The 16,731-nt window shown below is 44.8% G+C and overlaps 1 protein-coding gene across 4 annotated transcripts in view; it reads left to right on the top strand.

Moving 5' to 3' along the window:
* Positions 1 to 16,731, top strand: part of LOC147748319 (ultra-long-chain fatty acid omega-hydroxylase-like) — a 243,271-nt gene that overhangs the window by 183,619 nt on the left and 42,921 nt on the right. For all 4 annotated transcript variants that reach the window (XM_086960205.1, XM_086960197.1, XM_086960188.1 and 1 more), the window contains 2 exons: positions 5,884 to 6,011; positions 16,554 to 16,675. In XM_086960205.1, the coding sequence (XP_086816331.1) occupies positions 5,884 to 6,011; positions 16,554 to 16,675 (250 nt within the window). The remainder of the gene's footprint in view (positions 1 to 5,883; positions 6,012 to 16,553; positions 16,676 to 16,731) is intronic.

The raw sequence follows: 16,731 nt of genomic DNA on the forward strand, positions 1-16,731 counted from the left end.
CCCTATGTGGAAGGGTATGCCCAGACGTGGGTCCCGTGCTCACTAGGCCACTGGAGTCAAGCTATCCTGGCTGATGACGGCTGATAGCCAGAAACCGGTCCTAGGATGCTTGATTCCGGTCCAGGAAAGACATGGCTTGGCAGTTCGGGCTGGACTGTTCCCATGAGGCAAAGGGTCAAGACTGATTTGCATATGGCCATGGCTGAACTGGGGTGGCTTGGTGAGCAAAATAACGATGGATTAAACCCAGATCTGTGACTGGGGGTGAATGTTTTGCCATTGCGCAACATTCCATCCATCATCTTGTGTGTTTTGCTGAGGGTCAAGGCTGATTTGCATATAGCCATTGTCTGACCTAGGGTGGTGTTGAGTGCAAAAAAACAATGGATTTACGCCCAGATCTTTGTACTGGGGTGAATGTAAGACATTGTTCTGCATTCTGTCCATCAACTGTGTTTTTTGCAATTTTCACCCCGAGTTGGTTGGGTATGCTCAGACGTGAGTCCCAGGCTCTCCACATCACCGGAGTCAAGCTATCCAGGCTGAAGAAGGCTGATAGCCAGAAACCGGTCCTTGGATGCTTGATTCCGGTCTAGGAAAGACATGGCTTGGTAGTTCGGGCTGGACTGTTCCCATGAGGCACAGGGTCAAGGCTGATTTGCATATAGCCATTGCCTGACCTAGGGTGGTGTGGAGTGCAAAAAACGATGGATTTAGGCCCAGATCTTTGTACTGGGGAGAATGTAAGACATTGTTCTGCATTCTGTCCATCAACTGTGTTTTTTGCAATTTTCACCCCGATTGGGCTGGGTATGCTCAGACGTGAGTCCCAGGCTCTCCACATCACTGGAGTCAAGCTATCCAGGCTGAAGAAGGCTGATAGCCAGAAACCGGTCCTTGGATGCTTGATTCCGGTCTAGGAAAGACATGGTTGGTAGTTCGGGCTGGACTGTTCCCATGAGGCACAGGGTCAAGGCTGATTTGCATATAGCCATTGTCTGACCTAGGGTGGTGTGGAGTGCAAAAGAACGGTGGATTTAGGCCCAGATCTTTGTACTGAGGAAAATGTAAGACATTGTTCTGCATTCTGTCCATCAACCGTGTTTTTGCAATTTTCACCCCGAGTGGGCTGGGTATGCTCAGACGTGAGTCCCAGGCTCTCCACATCACTGGAGTCAAGCTATCCAGGCTGAAGAAGGCTGATAGCCAGAAACCGGTCCTTGGATGCTTGATTCCGGTCTAGGAAAGACATGGCTTGGTAGTTCGGGCTGGACTGTTCCCATGAGGCACAGGGTCAAGGCTGATTTGCATATAGCCATTATCTGACCTAGGGTGGTGTGGAGTGCAAAATAACGATGGATTTAGGCCCATATCTTTGTACTGGGGTGAATGTAAGACATTGTTCTGCATTCTGTCCATCAACTGTGTTTTTTGCAATCTCCTGGCATGACGTCATGCCTTCACCTCCACTACTCAGTAGTGAGCAAATGAGCATGCGCACATCTCACTGCAGTCCAAGAAAAAAAAAAGAAAACGGACTGCCTTTGCGAGGCCCGAAAATAGAGCCCAGTAGAGACCCGTTTCGAGGCCCCTTGACAATAACTGCCGGTGCTCAGACCCGGACAAACCCGGCACACTTAAAGCCCTGGTTGTAGCCCAGAATCAAAATAGGCTAGTTTGCTTGTAGTTGCTTGGAAACAAGCCAAGCTTTATAGCACACACAGGATGGATGGCATGCTGACAATGCAAACATTCTCCCCCAGTCAAAAGATATGGGTTAAATCCATTGTTCTTTTGCCCACTACGCCACCCCAGTTTGGACACAGCCATATGCAAATCAGTCTTGACCCTGTGCCTCATGGGTACAGTCCAGACCGAACTGCCAGGCCAGGTCCTCCCTGGACCGGAAACAAGCATCCTGGGACCAGTTTCAGAGTATGTCACCCTTCTTCAACCAGGCTAGCTTGAATCCAGCATCACAGTGAGCAAGGGTCCCACGTCTGGGCATTCTTATCCCACTTAGGGCGAAAAGTGTTACAGCAAACAAATGATGGACGTAATGCTGACAATGCAAACATTCTCCCCCAGTCAAAAAATCTGGGTTAAATCCATTGTTCTTTTGCCCACTACGTCACCCCAGTTTGGACACAGCCATATGCAAATCAGTCTTGACCCTGAGCCTCATGGGAACGGTCCAGACCGAACTGCCAGGCCAGGTTCTCCTTGGACCGGAAACAAGCATCCCGGGACCTGTTTCAGGGTATGTCACCCTTCTTCAGCCAGGCTAGCTTGAATCCAGTGGCACAGTGAGCAAGGGACCCACGTCTGGGCATACCCATCCCACTTACTTTATAGCACAGCACATGCACAGTTGTTTAACCACTGTGGGCCAACTCAGAGGCTTTGTCGTTGCTAGGAAACATGCCAGGCTTGGTTATGCGCACAGCTGCATAGATAAACATCGGAGGAGCAGCGGCAATGCTCACTAATAGTGGCTCTGCGGTGACATCATCTTAGTCCTCAATCGGGTTCCCAGAATAAGTAAAAAACAATCATTAATGTGGCAAACGATATCCAGAAGTGCCGATGGCGAAATCACTGCATCAAAAAAGAGACGGCCAGGAATCAGACACTGTGGCAGACACGGCAAAGGGAGTAACTGTAGACAGTCTCTGTGGTATATTCCTTCAGAAATCAGAAAATATTAATCCTTTCCCAGCAGTTGCCAAAATGTTGACAAATGTATATCTGATTACCACTCCGGTAGTTATTCCAGTACTCTTTATTTAAGCGTTATAGATCCAATGCAGGAGCCCATCCACAAGCCGCAACCCCCTCCCCCCCTTCTTTCTGCTGTTCTGAATTAACTGTCTATAACGGACAACCGTTCTCCAAGGCTGGGACATAGAACATGAGTGTCATCTTGGAAGATCCGTTTTCAGTTTACATGACGCTCACAGAACATAGAATATGCAATACAGTCTATAGAAAATGACCTCATAATGAGGATATTACAGGGGCACCTGCGCCGCAGGGGCTACAGAGGCCTGCATTACAGCAATGGTCAGGACAGCCCCGTTTCTACTTCTGGTCCTGACTGTGTGGGAGGAGCAGCTGGGAATTTTCTCACAATCATTACGAGCCTTTTACTTAAGGCTCCCTTCAAAAGGAAGGATTTAGGGCACAATCTTTTCAGGAAGTGCTACCATCGGTTGTGATTCCTTACTTCTGGAGTAACTCCACTTCCCCAATGTCAGTCTTTAAATCTGAACTAATAGCCCTCTTATTTGAGAGACATTTCAGTTAATTGCTCGTCTCTCCACAACACTGTGGGCCTTGACCTTCCATCTAGACCTGCCCGGTGGATCACTCCTCTCTCTATCTTACCATTGCATGACACTCTCCTAGCCTTCAGTCTGTTCTTATCCTGCACTGTATATTTAAGGTTGGTTTAACATGTGATGCTTTTGTAATGATCTAATTCTACTGTGAAGCGCTGCAACACTCCTGGGCAATTCGAACGATAAAATAAATAATAATATTATTACTTTCCCGCACTCTAGGGCAGATTTACAAGCCCCTTGCAACACTTTTACGCCGCCGTTGCGTCACTTTTGTGATGCAGCGGCGGCGTAAACAACGCGCCACGTTGCAACTTATTTACAACGTGACGCATCTAGGCAGATGTGTCACGTTGTAAAGCCCTGCGTCACATGAGACCTGCGTCAGGTTTTTATGTGGGTGTTCTGTCGCAGGGTGGGCGTTCCCTCGCAGGAAAGCCCCGTAAAACGAACGCAGTGAAATCTACAAGATTTCACTGAGTCAGTTTTACGACGCTGCTGCGTCAAATCCTTACACCTGCTTGAAGCAGGCGCAAGGAGTGATGCACCACGTTGAGTATGGGTGGCCCCTGTGCATTGCAAGAGTTGCGTCGCGCTTGCGACGCAACTCCAGCAATGCGCCGCCCGTACGCCACAAGATGCGTCACGCATCTTCCCTTCCTTGCACCATGGTGCGCCGCATTGTAAATGCGGCGCATCTGTGGTGGCGGAAGGAGGGGATTGCATGACTCATCTGTTCTGGCGCATCCCTGCTGATTTGCAGAGATGCGCCAGAACATGTAAATATGCCCCTCTGTCTCTGAAGCTTTCACCATTGACGGCACAAGGCTGGAGGAGGGTAAAAAAAAAATGCGTTCAGCCCGCAGACTTTCAGCTAATTCGGGGCCGTGCCCTTGTGTTGACACATTTGGTAGAGAAAATACACCCATGTCATCAACGCATGGTTTACGTTTTTGTAGGGGCCAACAAACTCTAAGCATTTGGTGCCATCTACTGGTCGTACATTATATTGCTTCGTCAGTAAAAGAGAAGACTTGCTTTAACATTAATGAATATATGTTGGAGCAGCAGCTCAAGGCCCTAAAAGCGCAAGACCCGGGGGAAAAAATTACCTCACTGCTGACAGGCCAGCTGTTTACATCTTCTCAGATTCACGAACTCCTGTTGCTGACACCAGAGGCTGGTGCCAGTGCTCTTCCAGCATACTAGCCCTATAATGCTCTATCTGGGGCCATCAATTGTAGCACTTTACAAAAATCCAAAATAAAAAATAAACCCTGGTCTTGATGATTAGCTCTGTCATGCATGTAAACACATTGAAACACATTATATGTAAAATAATAACGTATGTATCAATTTTAATGCAGAATTATGGATTTACTACATTTGCTGCATAATTTGGTACAGAATTTGCAAAAGTGGCAGATTTCAACAAAAATGTTGTTTCTGCCTCAAATGGATAAAAGTAGAACTAATAGAAAATGTGACAGATAAATTGCATTATTCCCACATAATTGAGATAGCCGTGACACATTATTTGGTCCTCCATGCTGTATAATCCTAGAAGCCCTGATAATGTTTAGGCCTGCAGAGTGATTTGGGGCTGCCATTATGAAATCCTTATTTCACAGTCAACCAGAAAACATTACCCTTATTTCACTATATACATTAATGATTGCAGAGGGCTTAAAGTAATGCTTCAATGACAATGATGTATTGACTTCCAGTGTAAAAGTCAAGGAAAAAAAATGTCAGGGCTTATTTACAAGGTCCTTCCGCCATCGGTGCATCAGTTTTTGTGACGCACCGGCGGCGCATTTTACTGCCCCGTATTTACAAGGACAGGAAAAGCCACCCTATCCTTATAAATATGGCCCCTTTACATGCAGCACTTTGCATTAAAGGGGCATTCCATGGGTGGTGCTGTGGGTGTTGCCAAGCAAAATCCATGGATCCTGACACATTTCCATATTTACGTGAAATCTGAATGCTATGCCTTCCAGGTGAGGCATAGGGAGGCTCAACGAGGAGAAATGTATACATTTTGCCTAGTTTTTTCCCTTTTTCTATGTGTGCTGTAGAATACAGCACACATAGAATGAGTAAATCACCTCTGGTGATTGTTTATGTACAGGAAGGTGTCCCTTCCTGCACATAAACAATTATTCAAAAAATGACTTTTTGCAAGTTAGAAGTTGAAAAACGCCATTTCAGATTCTTCATGGGCAGGAAGGAAACCCTTGATGCACATAAACAATCATCCTCTTGATGCAGGTATCCTTGTACCATAGTACAAGGGTGTCTGCGTCGGCGCATGGCAGCCCATTGGCCGCCACCGCAGGGGAGAGCACAGGAATGCAACATATTGGTGTAAATATATTGCATCCCTATGCTTTGAAAGTGCTGCGGCATGGCGCAGCCAAAGGGCTTTGAGTGCCCTGTCATTCTTTGCGCTGATTTGGTATGTTGGCCATTGCATTGTGGAAATGTGCTTTTCCAGTTGACTTCCCCCATTCCGACATTTGCATATTTATTTTTCCAGGTGACGGCTTGATTCTCAGTAAAGGTGAGAAATGGGGACGTCACCGCCGCCTACTGACTCCGGCCTTTCACTTCGACATCTTGAAGCACTATGTGGAAATCTTCAACCAGAGCGCAGACATCATGCACGTGAGTACCCACCTGCCTGACAGACATGATGCACGTGCCTAATGAGGACACATTGCCATTAAGCCATCTGCCAATCTTCCATCAGGGTGCAGACATTGTGCGTGTGAATCCACACCTCGCAAAGTTCCCTCAGAACACAAACCTCGTGCGCATGAATACACCGGGGAGAACCTGCTATTATTATGCATATCATTTCACACCTGATACTAGGATCACAGCTGTGAGTATGTAGAAACCTGTCAAACACTAGTCATCTGCCCATAGTCATAACACACCTCATAAAAACCCCTTTCCAGGGTTAGACTGAGACAGAAAATAGCCCTGGGCACAAGAATAAATGTGGCCAACATTAATGAATTAGATAGCTAAAAAAAAGTGGCCTATGTTTGCACTTCGGGCATGCTATATACGTGTTTGCCAGTTATAGAAGGCTGCATGATTTGAGCTTGCTGCAGGAAACGTTTGTTTTAATATCAAGGAGAGCAACAGTAAAACCTGTCTCATCAGACCATAAAACTATCCCAAAAACAGTCAATAGACTGGCCCACACACTGACCTGTCAGACCAGCCTGTCAGACGCTGCGTGACTGCCCTATAGACACATTCCACCATGTCTCACATCTCAGGGGGCGTAACACATGCCCCTGCAGCCCCTAGTTGCCTTCAGACCCAACAACAGCACTTCAAAGCATGCTGCAAGGTATATTACAGACAGCTAAACTCAACGAAATTGTGGATGAACATACAGCAGCATTTTTAACTGCCAACAACCCGAGAAGACCACGGATATACATGATCCCAAAGATTCATAAACATCCTACTAACCCACCGTTCAGACCGATAGTATCAGGGTGTGGGTCTATATTTGATCCCATAGGACAATACATTGATCATCATCTACAGAAATTTGTTCAACAATGGGGCTCATATATCAGAGACACAACAGACTTTTTGAACAAATTAGCCTGGATACAAGAAGGCTACCTAGATCACTGGATATTGTGCACCATTGATGTGGTGGCACTCTATACATCAATACCACACGCAGCAGGTCTTGAAGCCGTAGAGTGGGCATTACTCAAATTGAATGACATACCAACTGATAAAAAAATCTTTTTGATGCAACTATTGAAATTTTGTCTTCACAATAGTTATTTTGTATGGAAAGACACATTTTTTGCCCAACTGACTGGAACTTCCATGGGCTTTGCTGGGGCCCCAGCATACGCTAACACCTTCATGGCTCAATTTGAGTCACAAACCATGATGAGCTGGAGTGAATGGCCACATGTAAAGTTCTACTGCCGTTTCATAGATGATATTTTTTTAATCTGGGACGACACACAGGCAAGACTAGAACAAGTAATAAGAGCACTCAACCAGGTGGAGACAAGAATACAGTTCACACATAAAATAAGTAATGAAACAATTGATTTCCTTGATGTCAGAATCACCAAAATGGATAATGGATTTGATACGGAATTATACACAAAGCCTACGGATTGGATCAGTGCCCTCAACTATACGAGCTTCCATCCCAGGAGCCTGATCAAAATTTACCGTTATCTCAATTCATCCGAATTAAGCGTATATGCTCAAATACGCAAACATGTGAGAAAACTCTGGAAAGACAAGTACAGAAATATGAGGAAAGAGGATATCCTAACAACATACTACAAGAACAGATTGTAAAGGTATCCACAATGGATAGAACAACACTATTGCAACCACGACCTAAAACACAACAAGACAGAATGGTATTTGTAACAAAATACACCACTCAATCACACAAAATCAAAAACATCATCAATAAAAGATGGGAATTACTGTCCCTGGAACCGGATTTCAAAGGATTGTTCAAAGAGCTGCCATTACATGCGTACACTCGAGGATTGAATCTAAAAGAAAAACTGAAACTTAAACATCAACCAGAAACAATTCTCACCAACAAAGGAACAATCCGGTGTCATAATTGCATCAATTGTAATAATGCAATAATAGGGAATACATGTATTCACCCAACAACAGGCAAACAGATACATCTAAGACACACAAGTGACTGCAACACGCAAAACGTGGTGTACGGAATCAAGTGCCCATGTGGAAGGATGTATATTGGCAAGACTGAGCGCAAAATAAAAGTGCGAATATCGGAACATAAAAGTCGAATTCGCAACAACTCCTTATTATTATTATTATTATTATTATTATTATTGGGACATTTGTAGAGCGCTGCGTTACGCACACCGGCGTGTCCACGCGCTGAAAGTGGGAGAGGCAGCAAGCAGGGGACACAAAAACTGAGCGGACAATTATTTAGTGTAGAGGAATGTTTTAAGTTTCGCTCGGAACCTAGCCTCCTCCGGTTCCAGGCGCAAGTCCACTGGCAGTTTATTCCAATTAGTTGCCGCTAGGCATCTAAAGGACCTACCTCCCATGCGGGCTTTCTTGATTCTCGGGATCCTCAGTAGGCCGCCCCCTGTGGATCTAAGCGCACGTGTTGGTTGGTACACTTCGATCAATTTTTTCAGAGGGTCGGGTGCCCTGCCATTCAGGATACGATGACAGGTACAGAGGGCTTTGTATTCCACTCTTCTCCTCACAGGGAGCCAGTGTAACTGCTGGAGGGCCGCCTTAGAAGGCGCCCTTTTGGGCAGTCTGAGAATCAAACGCGCTGCCGCATTCTGCAGCACTTGCAGACGTGCCATGCTTTTTTCTGGAGCCCCCAGGTACAGCAGGTTTCCGTAGTCCGACCTAGCTGTCACCAGAGCATGAACCAGGGTTTGACGGGCATCAATCGGGAGTAAGTCAAGGACCTTTCTCAATTTCTTCAGAATCCCAAAACAGACTCCGACCACCCGATTTATCTGGGGGCCAAAAGTAAGACCCGCATCAAACCACACCCCCAGATTGCGTGCCTCCTGGCAGGGGGTTGGGGTGGGTCCCAGGCAAGATGGCCACCATGCCGACGACCAAGCAGACTGGGCTCTCCCCACCACCAGCACCTCTGTCTTGTTGCCATTAAGCTTCAAACAATTGATGGCCATCCATTCGGCAAGATCTTTCATGCACGAACGGAAGCCATCGGCAGCAAGACAGGGCGCGTGCGATAGGGAGATCACCAGCTGCGTATCGTCGGCATATGAGACCAGTTGGAGGCCATGACTCTCCACAATCGAGGCAACAGGCGCGACATACATATTAAAGAGGGTCGGGCTCAATGACGAGCCCTGCGGCACGCCTTGGCCCAGAGACACCCCCCTTGAATAGCAGTCTCCTTGCCTGACTCGAAAGCTTCTCCCCTTGAGGAAATCCTGGATCCATCTCAGCGCGGTACCAGAGATGCCACCTCTGTTCAGACACTGTAGCAAGATGTTATGCGCTACAGTGTCGAACACCGCGCTGAGGTCCAACAGGATCAAAGACATAGTTTGGCCTGCATCCACACCCTCTCTCAGATGCTCCGTGGCCATAAGAAGGGCGGACTCGGTAGAATGTCGTGGCCTAAAGCCAAACTGCGTCGCATGGAGCAGTCCCCTCTCTTCCACGTGCTTCATAATTTGGGTATTAACCACCTTTTCCGCCACTTTGGACAGAAAAGGTAGGAGGGAGATGGGCCTCAGATTCTCTAATACCTCGAAGCCTAAGTGGGGTTTCTTCCGGAGCGGGAGCACCACCGCCTGTTTCCACCCCTCAGGCAACTTTCCTGATCCGAAAGAGATGTCAAGGACATGCCTTATATAAGGCTCCAGAACTTCCAGACTATCTGCCAAGCGTTTAGGTGACACCGGGTCCCACGGGGACCCTGATTTGACAGAGCGACACACCACTACTAGTTCCTCGAGAGGAGGGGTGCGGAAGTGTGTAAGATGCCCTTCCGTCTCCGTGTCCCCCAATGCTACCTCAAGGTCAGACCCTGTCGGCGGATTAGGGAAGGTCGAGTAGATCTTCTCTACTTTAGCGGAGAAATATTCGGCAATCCGGTCACATGACTCCGTTGAACAACTCTCCGGCTCTGTAGGTGCATTTACCGAGGTCAAAGATTTGTAGATGCCGAAGAGTTCTTTGGCCGAATTTTCCGCCCCCTGGATTTGTCCTGCATAGTAGGCTGCCTTAGATTTTTTTATCAGCCTATGGTGAAGGCGCCTTTTTTCCAGAAACAGTTCCCTGGCCTGGTTATCATAAGACACCCTCCAGACTCTTTCTGCCCGCCTACAATCCGCCTTTGTTAGCCTCAGCTCAGCACTAAACCATGGGGCTGATCGTTCTTTCCGAGCACATGTAGATGTGCGGCAGAGTGGGGCTGTCTGGTCAAGCGCTTCAATGATACGCCGATTCAGGTTAGAGACCGCTGTTTCTATGTCTTCGCCCCCAGGCTGACCATCCCCGCTTAAAGCTTGATTAAAATCCTCCACCGAGAATTTGGCCCACTTCCTCCTAAGATAATTAGGGGGAGCCTGGCTGGCTTTGTTGGTTTTTAAGCTCTGTATGGAGAATGCCACCAAAAAGTGGTCAGTCCAGGGGATGGGCTCTATACCTGACACCTCCACACCTCCCCAGTTAGCATAGACCGGGTCCAAAAGATGTCCCTGTCGGTGTGTGGGGTCCGATAGCTTCAGATCCAGTTGAAGAGCTAGCATGTCCCGACAGAAGTCCTTGACCCCTGTGTCCTCTGGGCAATTTAGGTGCAGGTTCAGGTCTCCTAATAGGAGGAATTTGTCCCTGCGCTTGACCTCACCATTGGTACAACATTGGATTCAAGAGAAACACAGCATATCTCAATTAAGATTCCAAATTTTGGAACAAGTACCATTGAAACAAGGTATAAACAATCACCAGAAATTACTACAACGCGAACTGTTTTGGATAAAATATCTGAACACCATGATACCAACTGGTCTCAACGACAAGTATGACTTAGCATGTTTTCTGTAGGGACAATCATGAACAAAATTAAATCCAGGGGAGAGGGAGAGATTTTCACTATTACGAACTTATGTATCTTCCATGATTATAATGAATAACAAGGTTTTCAAGATAGGGAGATGTACTTTAGTTTTTATGATTCATGAAACACTTGTAATTCTGTTGAAGTGTAACTTATAAGCAACCTGAAAGTGCAGCTTGAATTATGAACCTATATATTGTACAACCTGATGAGATGTCAATTAACACACCAATCCCAAACACTGTTCTTAACTGAGACATCACTCAACATAACACGCAACTTTACTGGTGACAATAACGTAGAGACACTCCCAAAATAATTTTTCCATGGGATTGTGAACATACGTCATGAGCCTGTTGTCAATATAGATAGAATCACCTAAACCTGAATTAGTCATAACATACTTAACTTCATAAGTTATAAAGGTAAAGACAGCAAGTTAAGTGCAACTTATCTGGCTTTCAGAAGCAGGACAGCGACATTGGAGTGATTATTAATAGTTTCATATAAGAATAGGTGAGCAGTCAATACATCATTAGTAAAGGATACAGGTATTGACTAGTAACGTTAGTAAATGATCACAATGGGGCCGTTGTACCACATCAACACGTTTGTGTACCTTTGTAAGATGGCGCCCACGGATACCTAGAAGCAACGAGATACCATGGTCTAGTCCGTTGTCAGTTGTTAACTCCGCGAAATTGACGCGGAGTGAAGCGTAGTCATTAAAGGTTAGCAACCGGTGAATACGGACGACTTAGCGGATTGCGGGAATTGTTTAGATCGGCAGAAGTACCAGATACAGGTATGACAGCAGCGCTCAATCTAGAGCTTGGAAGTAGATTTTAGAATTACCGACGAGGGTGATTGACCTTGTTGAATTTCGGTTTTTTAGATCACGAACGCACAGAGCAAGACAAGGTAAACACGGCGAGCTACCGCAACCCGTTTTTCAGCTGTTATTTGACCCCAAGTTGAAACTAAGGTTTAGATCTGATTTGTTTATTTCAGAGTTTCGAGGCACATTTGAATAAGGTATGTTGGCAATGCAGCATGTAAAAAAGATCGTTACAGTGCACAAGATATAGGAATTAAGACATTTGTTGCCTATCATTTTTTCAGATATCCGTGATACTATTACTGAAGGTATGTAGGACAACCAATGGCAAGTTATTAGCAATTACATATGCACATATGGATTGATCACAGATTGGCTTGTATTTGTGTTTTGAACAGTGATATAGGGGCCAAATTGAAGGACAGGATTCAGTTGATTTAAAACAGCAACGACCAGGTATGCATACATCACGGTTACACATTCATAGAACCCCCCACCAAGAAATGATACTTACACTATGCTTTCTCACTTTCCTTTTGTAGATACTGCCCCTGATGAAGGCACACACGAGTGCCGAAATGCATTGGGCTCATTCGAAAAATGTTGTTTAAATGCATTATATCATAAGTGCCAAGTATATGCTGATTAACATGAAGTAAAAATGCAATGTGAATATATGTCATTGATGAAATAGCAATGTGAATGCAAAATAATGCAACTATAGCCTATATGAAAAAAAGAATATAAGCATGAAATAAAAAGATAAATGAATGGAATTAAACACAAGTGTGGTTAAAATATAGTTTGACGCAATAAATTACATAAAGCGCCACGGCGCCAAGTGAACAGTGCGCGATTGGGTGGTAACTCAACTCCACCATAACGAACTTTAGTACCAGGACTGACAACCCTCAACAATCGCAGCACCAGTGTACAAAACTGTTAAATTCAGAAAAATTCGGAGTGCTCCTACAACCCTCTCATTTCCTGCAGCCCCTATGGCACAGAGGGCCCCAGCACATCTGGGGGACCTGTAATCTTTCAGGGGGCACCCATACAGGCCAATGCAATAAACATATGTGAGATGTGGGAGACTGAGGGGCCCATCATTATATTCTACAGGGGGCACATCATTACGCAGTATGCCAAAGCCACACCTCTCAAATGACCCCATCTATCACAAGTATGCAAGCAACCCCGACTTCAAAACAGCGTCTGGAACTCCAGTACTAAAAAGAAACCAGCAAGGCTCTCTTCATCTCATATCACTACTGCTGGTCTCCTCATACTTTCTTCTATGCGACCCATAGACTCTGTTCATCTATAAAGCCACATGCTTCCTCGTACCAACTATCCATTCTTGCTCCCTGCTCTGCTGACCCCTGACCACTTCTCTGCCAATGAGGACCCTCCTAGTGTCCCTTCTCGTCTTCCCGCTCACAAACTCTCTTGGTGACTTCATCTCATTCTTTGCCTTGTAAAACAGTTGTTTGTCATTTTATCTGATTTGTATTTTTGGGGGAGTTTTTAAGTCAGTTCTTTTCCGTTCTGGGTCATTAGTTGGTATTTATATATATGGATGCTTTTCATCCTGACCCCTAAAAATTCATCCTCTACCATTGGGTAAACCGATTCCCTTAATCACAAAAACCCTCACCACCCTAAACTCCACCCATCCCTGATTGAAAAACCCATTCACCACCCCTAAGCTCTACCTATTCTTGCTCTCAAAACATTTCTCACCAAACCTAAACTCTACACATCCCTAACCCCTAAAATCACTCACCACCCTTAGCTCCACCGATTCCCTTAACCTTTAAAACCCTCACCAACCTAAACTCCACCCATCACTGGTTTCTAAAGTCTTTCGCCACCTCTAAACTCCACCCATTCCCGATCCCCTAAAACCCCTCACTACCTGCAAACTACAACCAACTCTGATTCATAAAACCCCTCACCACTATTAAACTCCACTCATCCCTGACCCCTAAAACTCCTCATCACCCCTACATTCCACCCATCTCAGAACCCTAAAAATCCCTAACTATCCTTAAGCTGCACCCATCCCTGATACATAAAAACATCTGTCATCACCCCTAAACTCCACCCATCCTTGAACCATTCAAATTCAACACCACCCCTAAAAGCTACCCATCCTTGAGGGATAAAACAATTCACCACCCCTTAACTCCACCACCCTAAATTCCATCCATCAGTGATCCCTATAACCCCGAACCACCAGTTAACTGCACCCATCCATAAACGTTAAGCAACCCTCACCACCATATCCCCTCACAACCTTGACCCCTAAAACCTCCCTCTCAAAACTCCACCTATCCCTGAACCCTAAAACAGCTTTACAACCCAAAAACATCACCCATCTCTGGCCTCTACAATCCTTCACTACCGCGAAACATCACTCATCCCTGTTCTCTAAAAACCCTGGACTCTACCCATCACTGACAGCATATATATATATATATATATATATATATATATATATATATATATATATATATATATATATATATATATATATATATATATATATAGAGAGAGAGAGAGAGAGAGAGAGAGAGAGAGAGAGAGAGAGAGAGAGAGAGAGAGAGAGAGAGAGAGAGAGAGAGAGAGAGATAGATAGATAGATAGATAGATAGATAGATAGATAGATAGATAGATAGATAGATAGATAGATAGATAGATATTGGAAAAACTAAGTTAAAGTGACATTATATACATATATTTACTGAAACAAACAAAGAAAGGTAATAGTGTCGCTATAGGTAGGTGTTGGATGGATAGATGTTGAAATAACACAAAAACGAATGTTTAGAAACAAAAAGAAAACACGGAACTTTACTAGTTATAGTTTACTGAACTACCTATATCTTGTGCTTCACCAGGCACTGCTCATCGACTCACATATGACATCACTTATGATGCACTAAATGACCTGATTGATAACATCACTGATTACATCTCAATTTATATCATTGATGAAATTACTGATAACACCTTAGTTATATACAGTATAGGCTTACTGTTTGAACACCTGTGGGTGCAGAGCATGGCAATAGCATAAGCCCTGATGCAAGTGTGGTTGTGCATATTAAAGATATATACGCTACCATTTATAAATCACCAAAGTTTGGGGCGAAAGTATTTACTCTATGTTAAACAAAGTAAAGACTGAGCTCACCTGATGAGGGTTGCAGTGGTATATTTCAAGGTAGGCTGTGGCTTAAATCCAAAGGCTTTTCCAAAAATGTGTGAGAAATGCCAAACCTTCTGTGGACAAAAGATTATCCACCTGTGGACATCTGGGCATGTGCCCATTTTAAATAGTTATAAAACAGTACTATAGCCACATTTTATGTAGCGAGGTCGTTAATAAGTTGTGGATCTTTATTTTCAGAACTTTGCTAAAGCCTTGAAGATTGTTGAATCTTGTAGGTGGTTTATCTCACTCTAGCAATGGAAGCATGGCTCTAAGGCTTATTGCCATTATACCCATCCCATGTGAAGTCTTTAAGAGGATAATCTCTTTAAGGTGAACAGAAAATTAGCCACGCTTGTAGCATGTTGAATTACTTCAAGTCCACAAACCCCATAGGACACTGTACCAGTGACTTGGTGATGTCGCCAGTGATGTAATCAATGATGTCACTTTTTTCACCATGTCATTTCAATAGGACAAATTAGACAATGATACAGAGAAAACGGCTCAACAGAATTACATAAAATTTGTCAGAACACTAGATCTTTACTCACTAAGCATGCTATTTGAGATTTGGTGTAGAACTCTAGTAGTTTTTGAGAAATTAATGCTCAAAATGTATAGATATGTTGACAGTTATTCCCATGGGAGTCCCTCCAAACTGTGAATTCAAAAATATGATTCAGCGCAAGTGCTTTTTCCCTGTCAACCAGTTCACTCCCAAGGGGACTCACAGTTTTGCTGGAGCAAGTGATGTGATTGGTTGGTTTGAACGTGAAAGAAAATGTTGTGGTTGCAAGTAGGGGACTCCTTTTATCTGCTGCACCATCACCCTTCCTACCTGCTGCAAAGTTGCAGAATAAAGACCTCTCACTCTCCACCTTCCCACCTCCTAGACTTTGATCAATGCCCTATTAACACCCCTTCAACAAATCCAAAACATAACCCCCTTCATCCTGTTCAGTGTCTTTGGATAAACCTGAACTTCACCCTAGAGATGTCAGACAGATTGAGTCACGTCACGCCACATCTTCTGATACAAGTACATTGTTCTATACTTCAGTCGATATATGTATTCAGAACCATCCATCACCTTCCCATTCAATCTACCCATGTACTTCAGTTTCCTCTTCTAATTATACATTTTTCCTCACATTAGCTCCATTAAACCCCCACCCATTTTATACAAGCAGGGTCCATTTTCTTCCTCCAAAATGCCCCGTGATCTAAGACCTCCCAAAGCATGTTCAAAGCCCAAGTTGTGTTACATTAAGGCCATTGTAGACCCTGCCTGAGGGTGCCACCACAAAATACCCAAAGATAGTTTCAGAATGCAACAAATACAATCAAAATGGACTTGTTGGTAGAGGAATGGGCATCCCAAACAGCAAAATAATATGTTGTCTGGGGCTCCTAAAATCCTTGCACTGGAGATGAGCTGCCAACATGGTTAATGCCAAGTGCCCTCCTCCACAAATTACCTCCTATCTACTGCTTGTTTGCCATAATAGATGTAGTAATTGTCTCCCCTCCCCCCAGGACAAGTGGCGCAGACTCATGGCGGCCGGACCTGTCTCCCTCGACATGTTTGAACACATCAGCCTCATGACCCTGGACAGCCTCCTCAAGTGCACCTTCAGCCACAACAGCAACTGCCAAGAGTGAGTATGGGACTGAGGGAAGTCGCTACAAGAGAGAGTAAGGGCCTAGTGAACCC

Source organism: Lissotriton vulgaris, chromosome 1_1, assembly GCF_964263255.1.
Source record: "Lissotriton vulgaris chromosome 1_1, aLisVul1.2, whole genome shotgun sequence".
Classification (NCBI taxonomy): Eukaryota; Metazoa; Chordata; class Amphibia; order Caudata; family Salamandridae; genus Lissotriton; species Lissotriton vulgaris.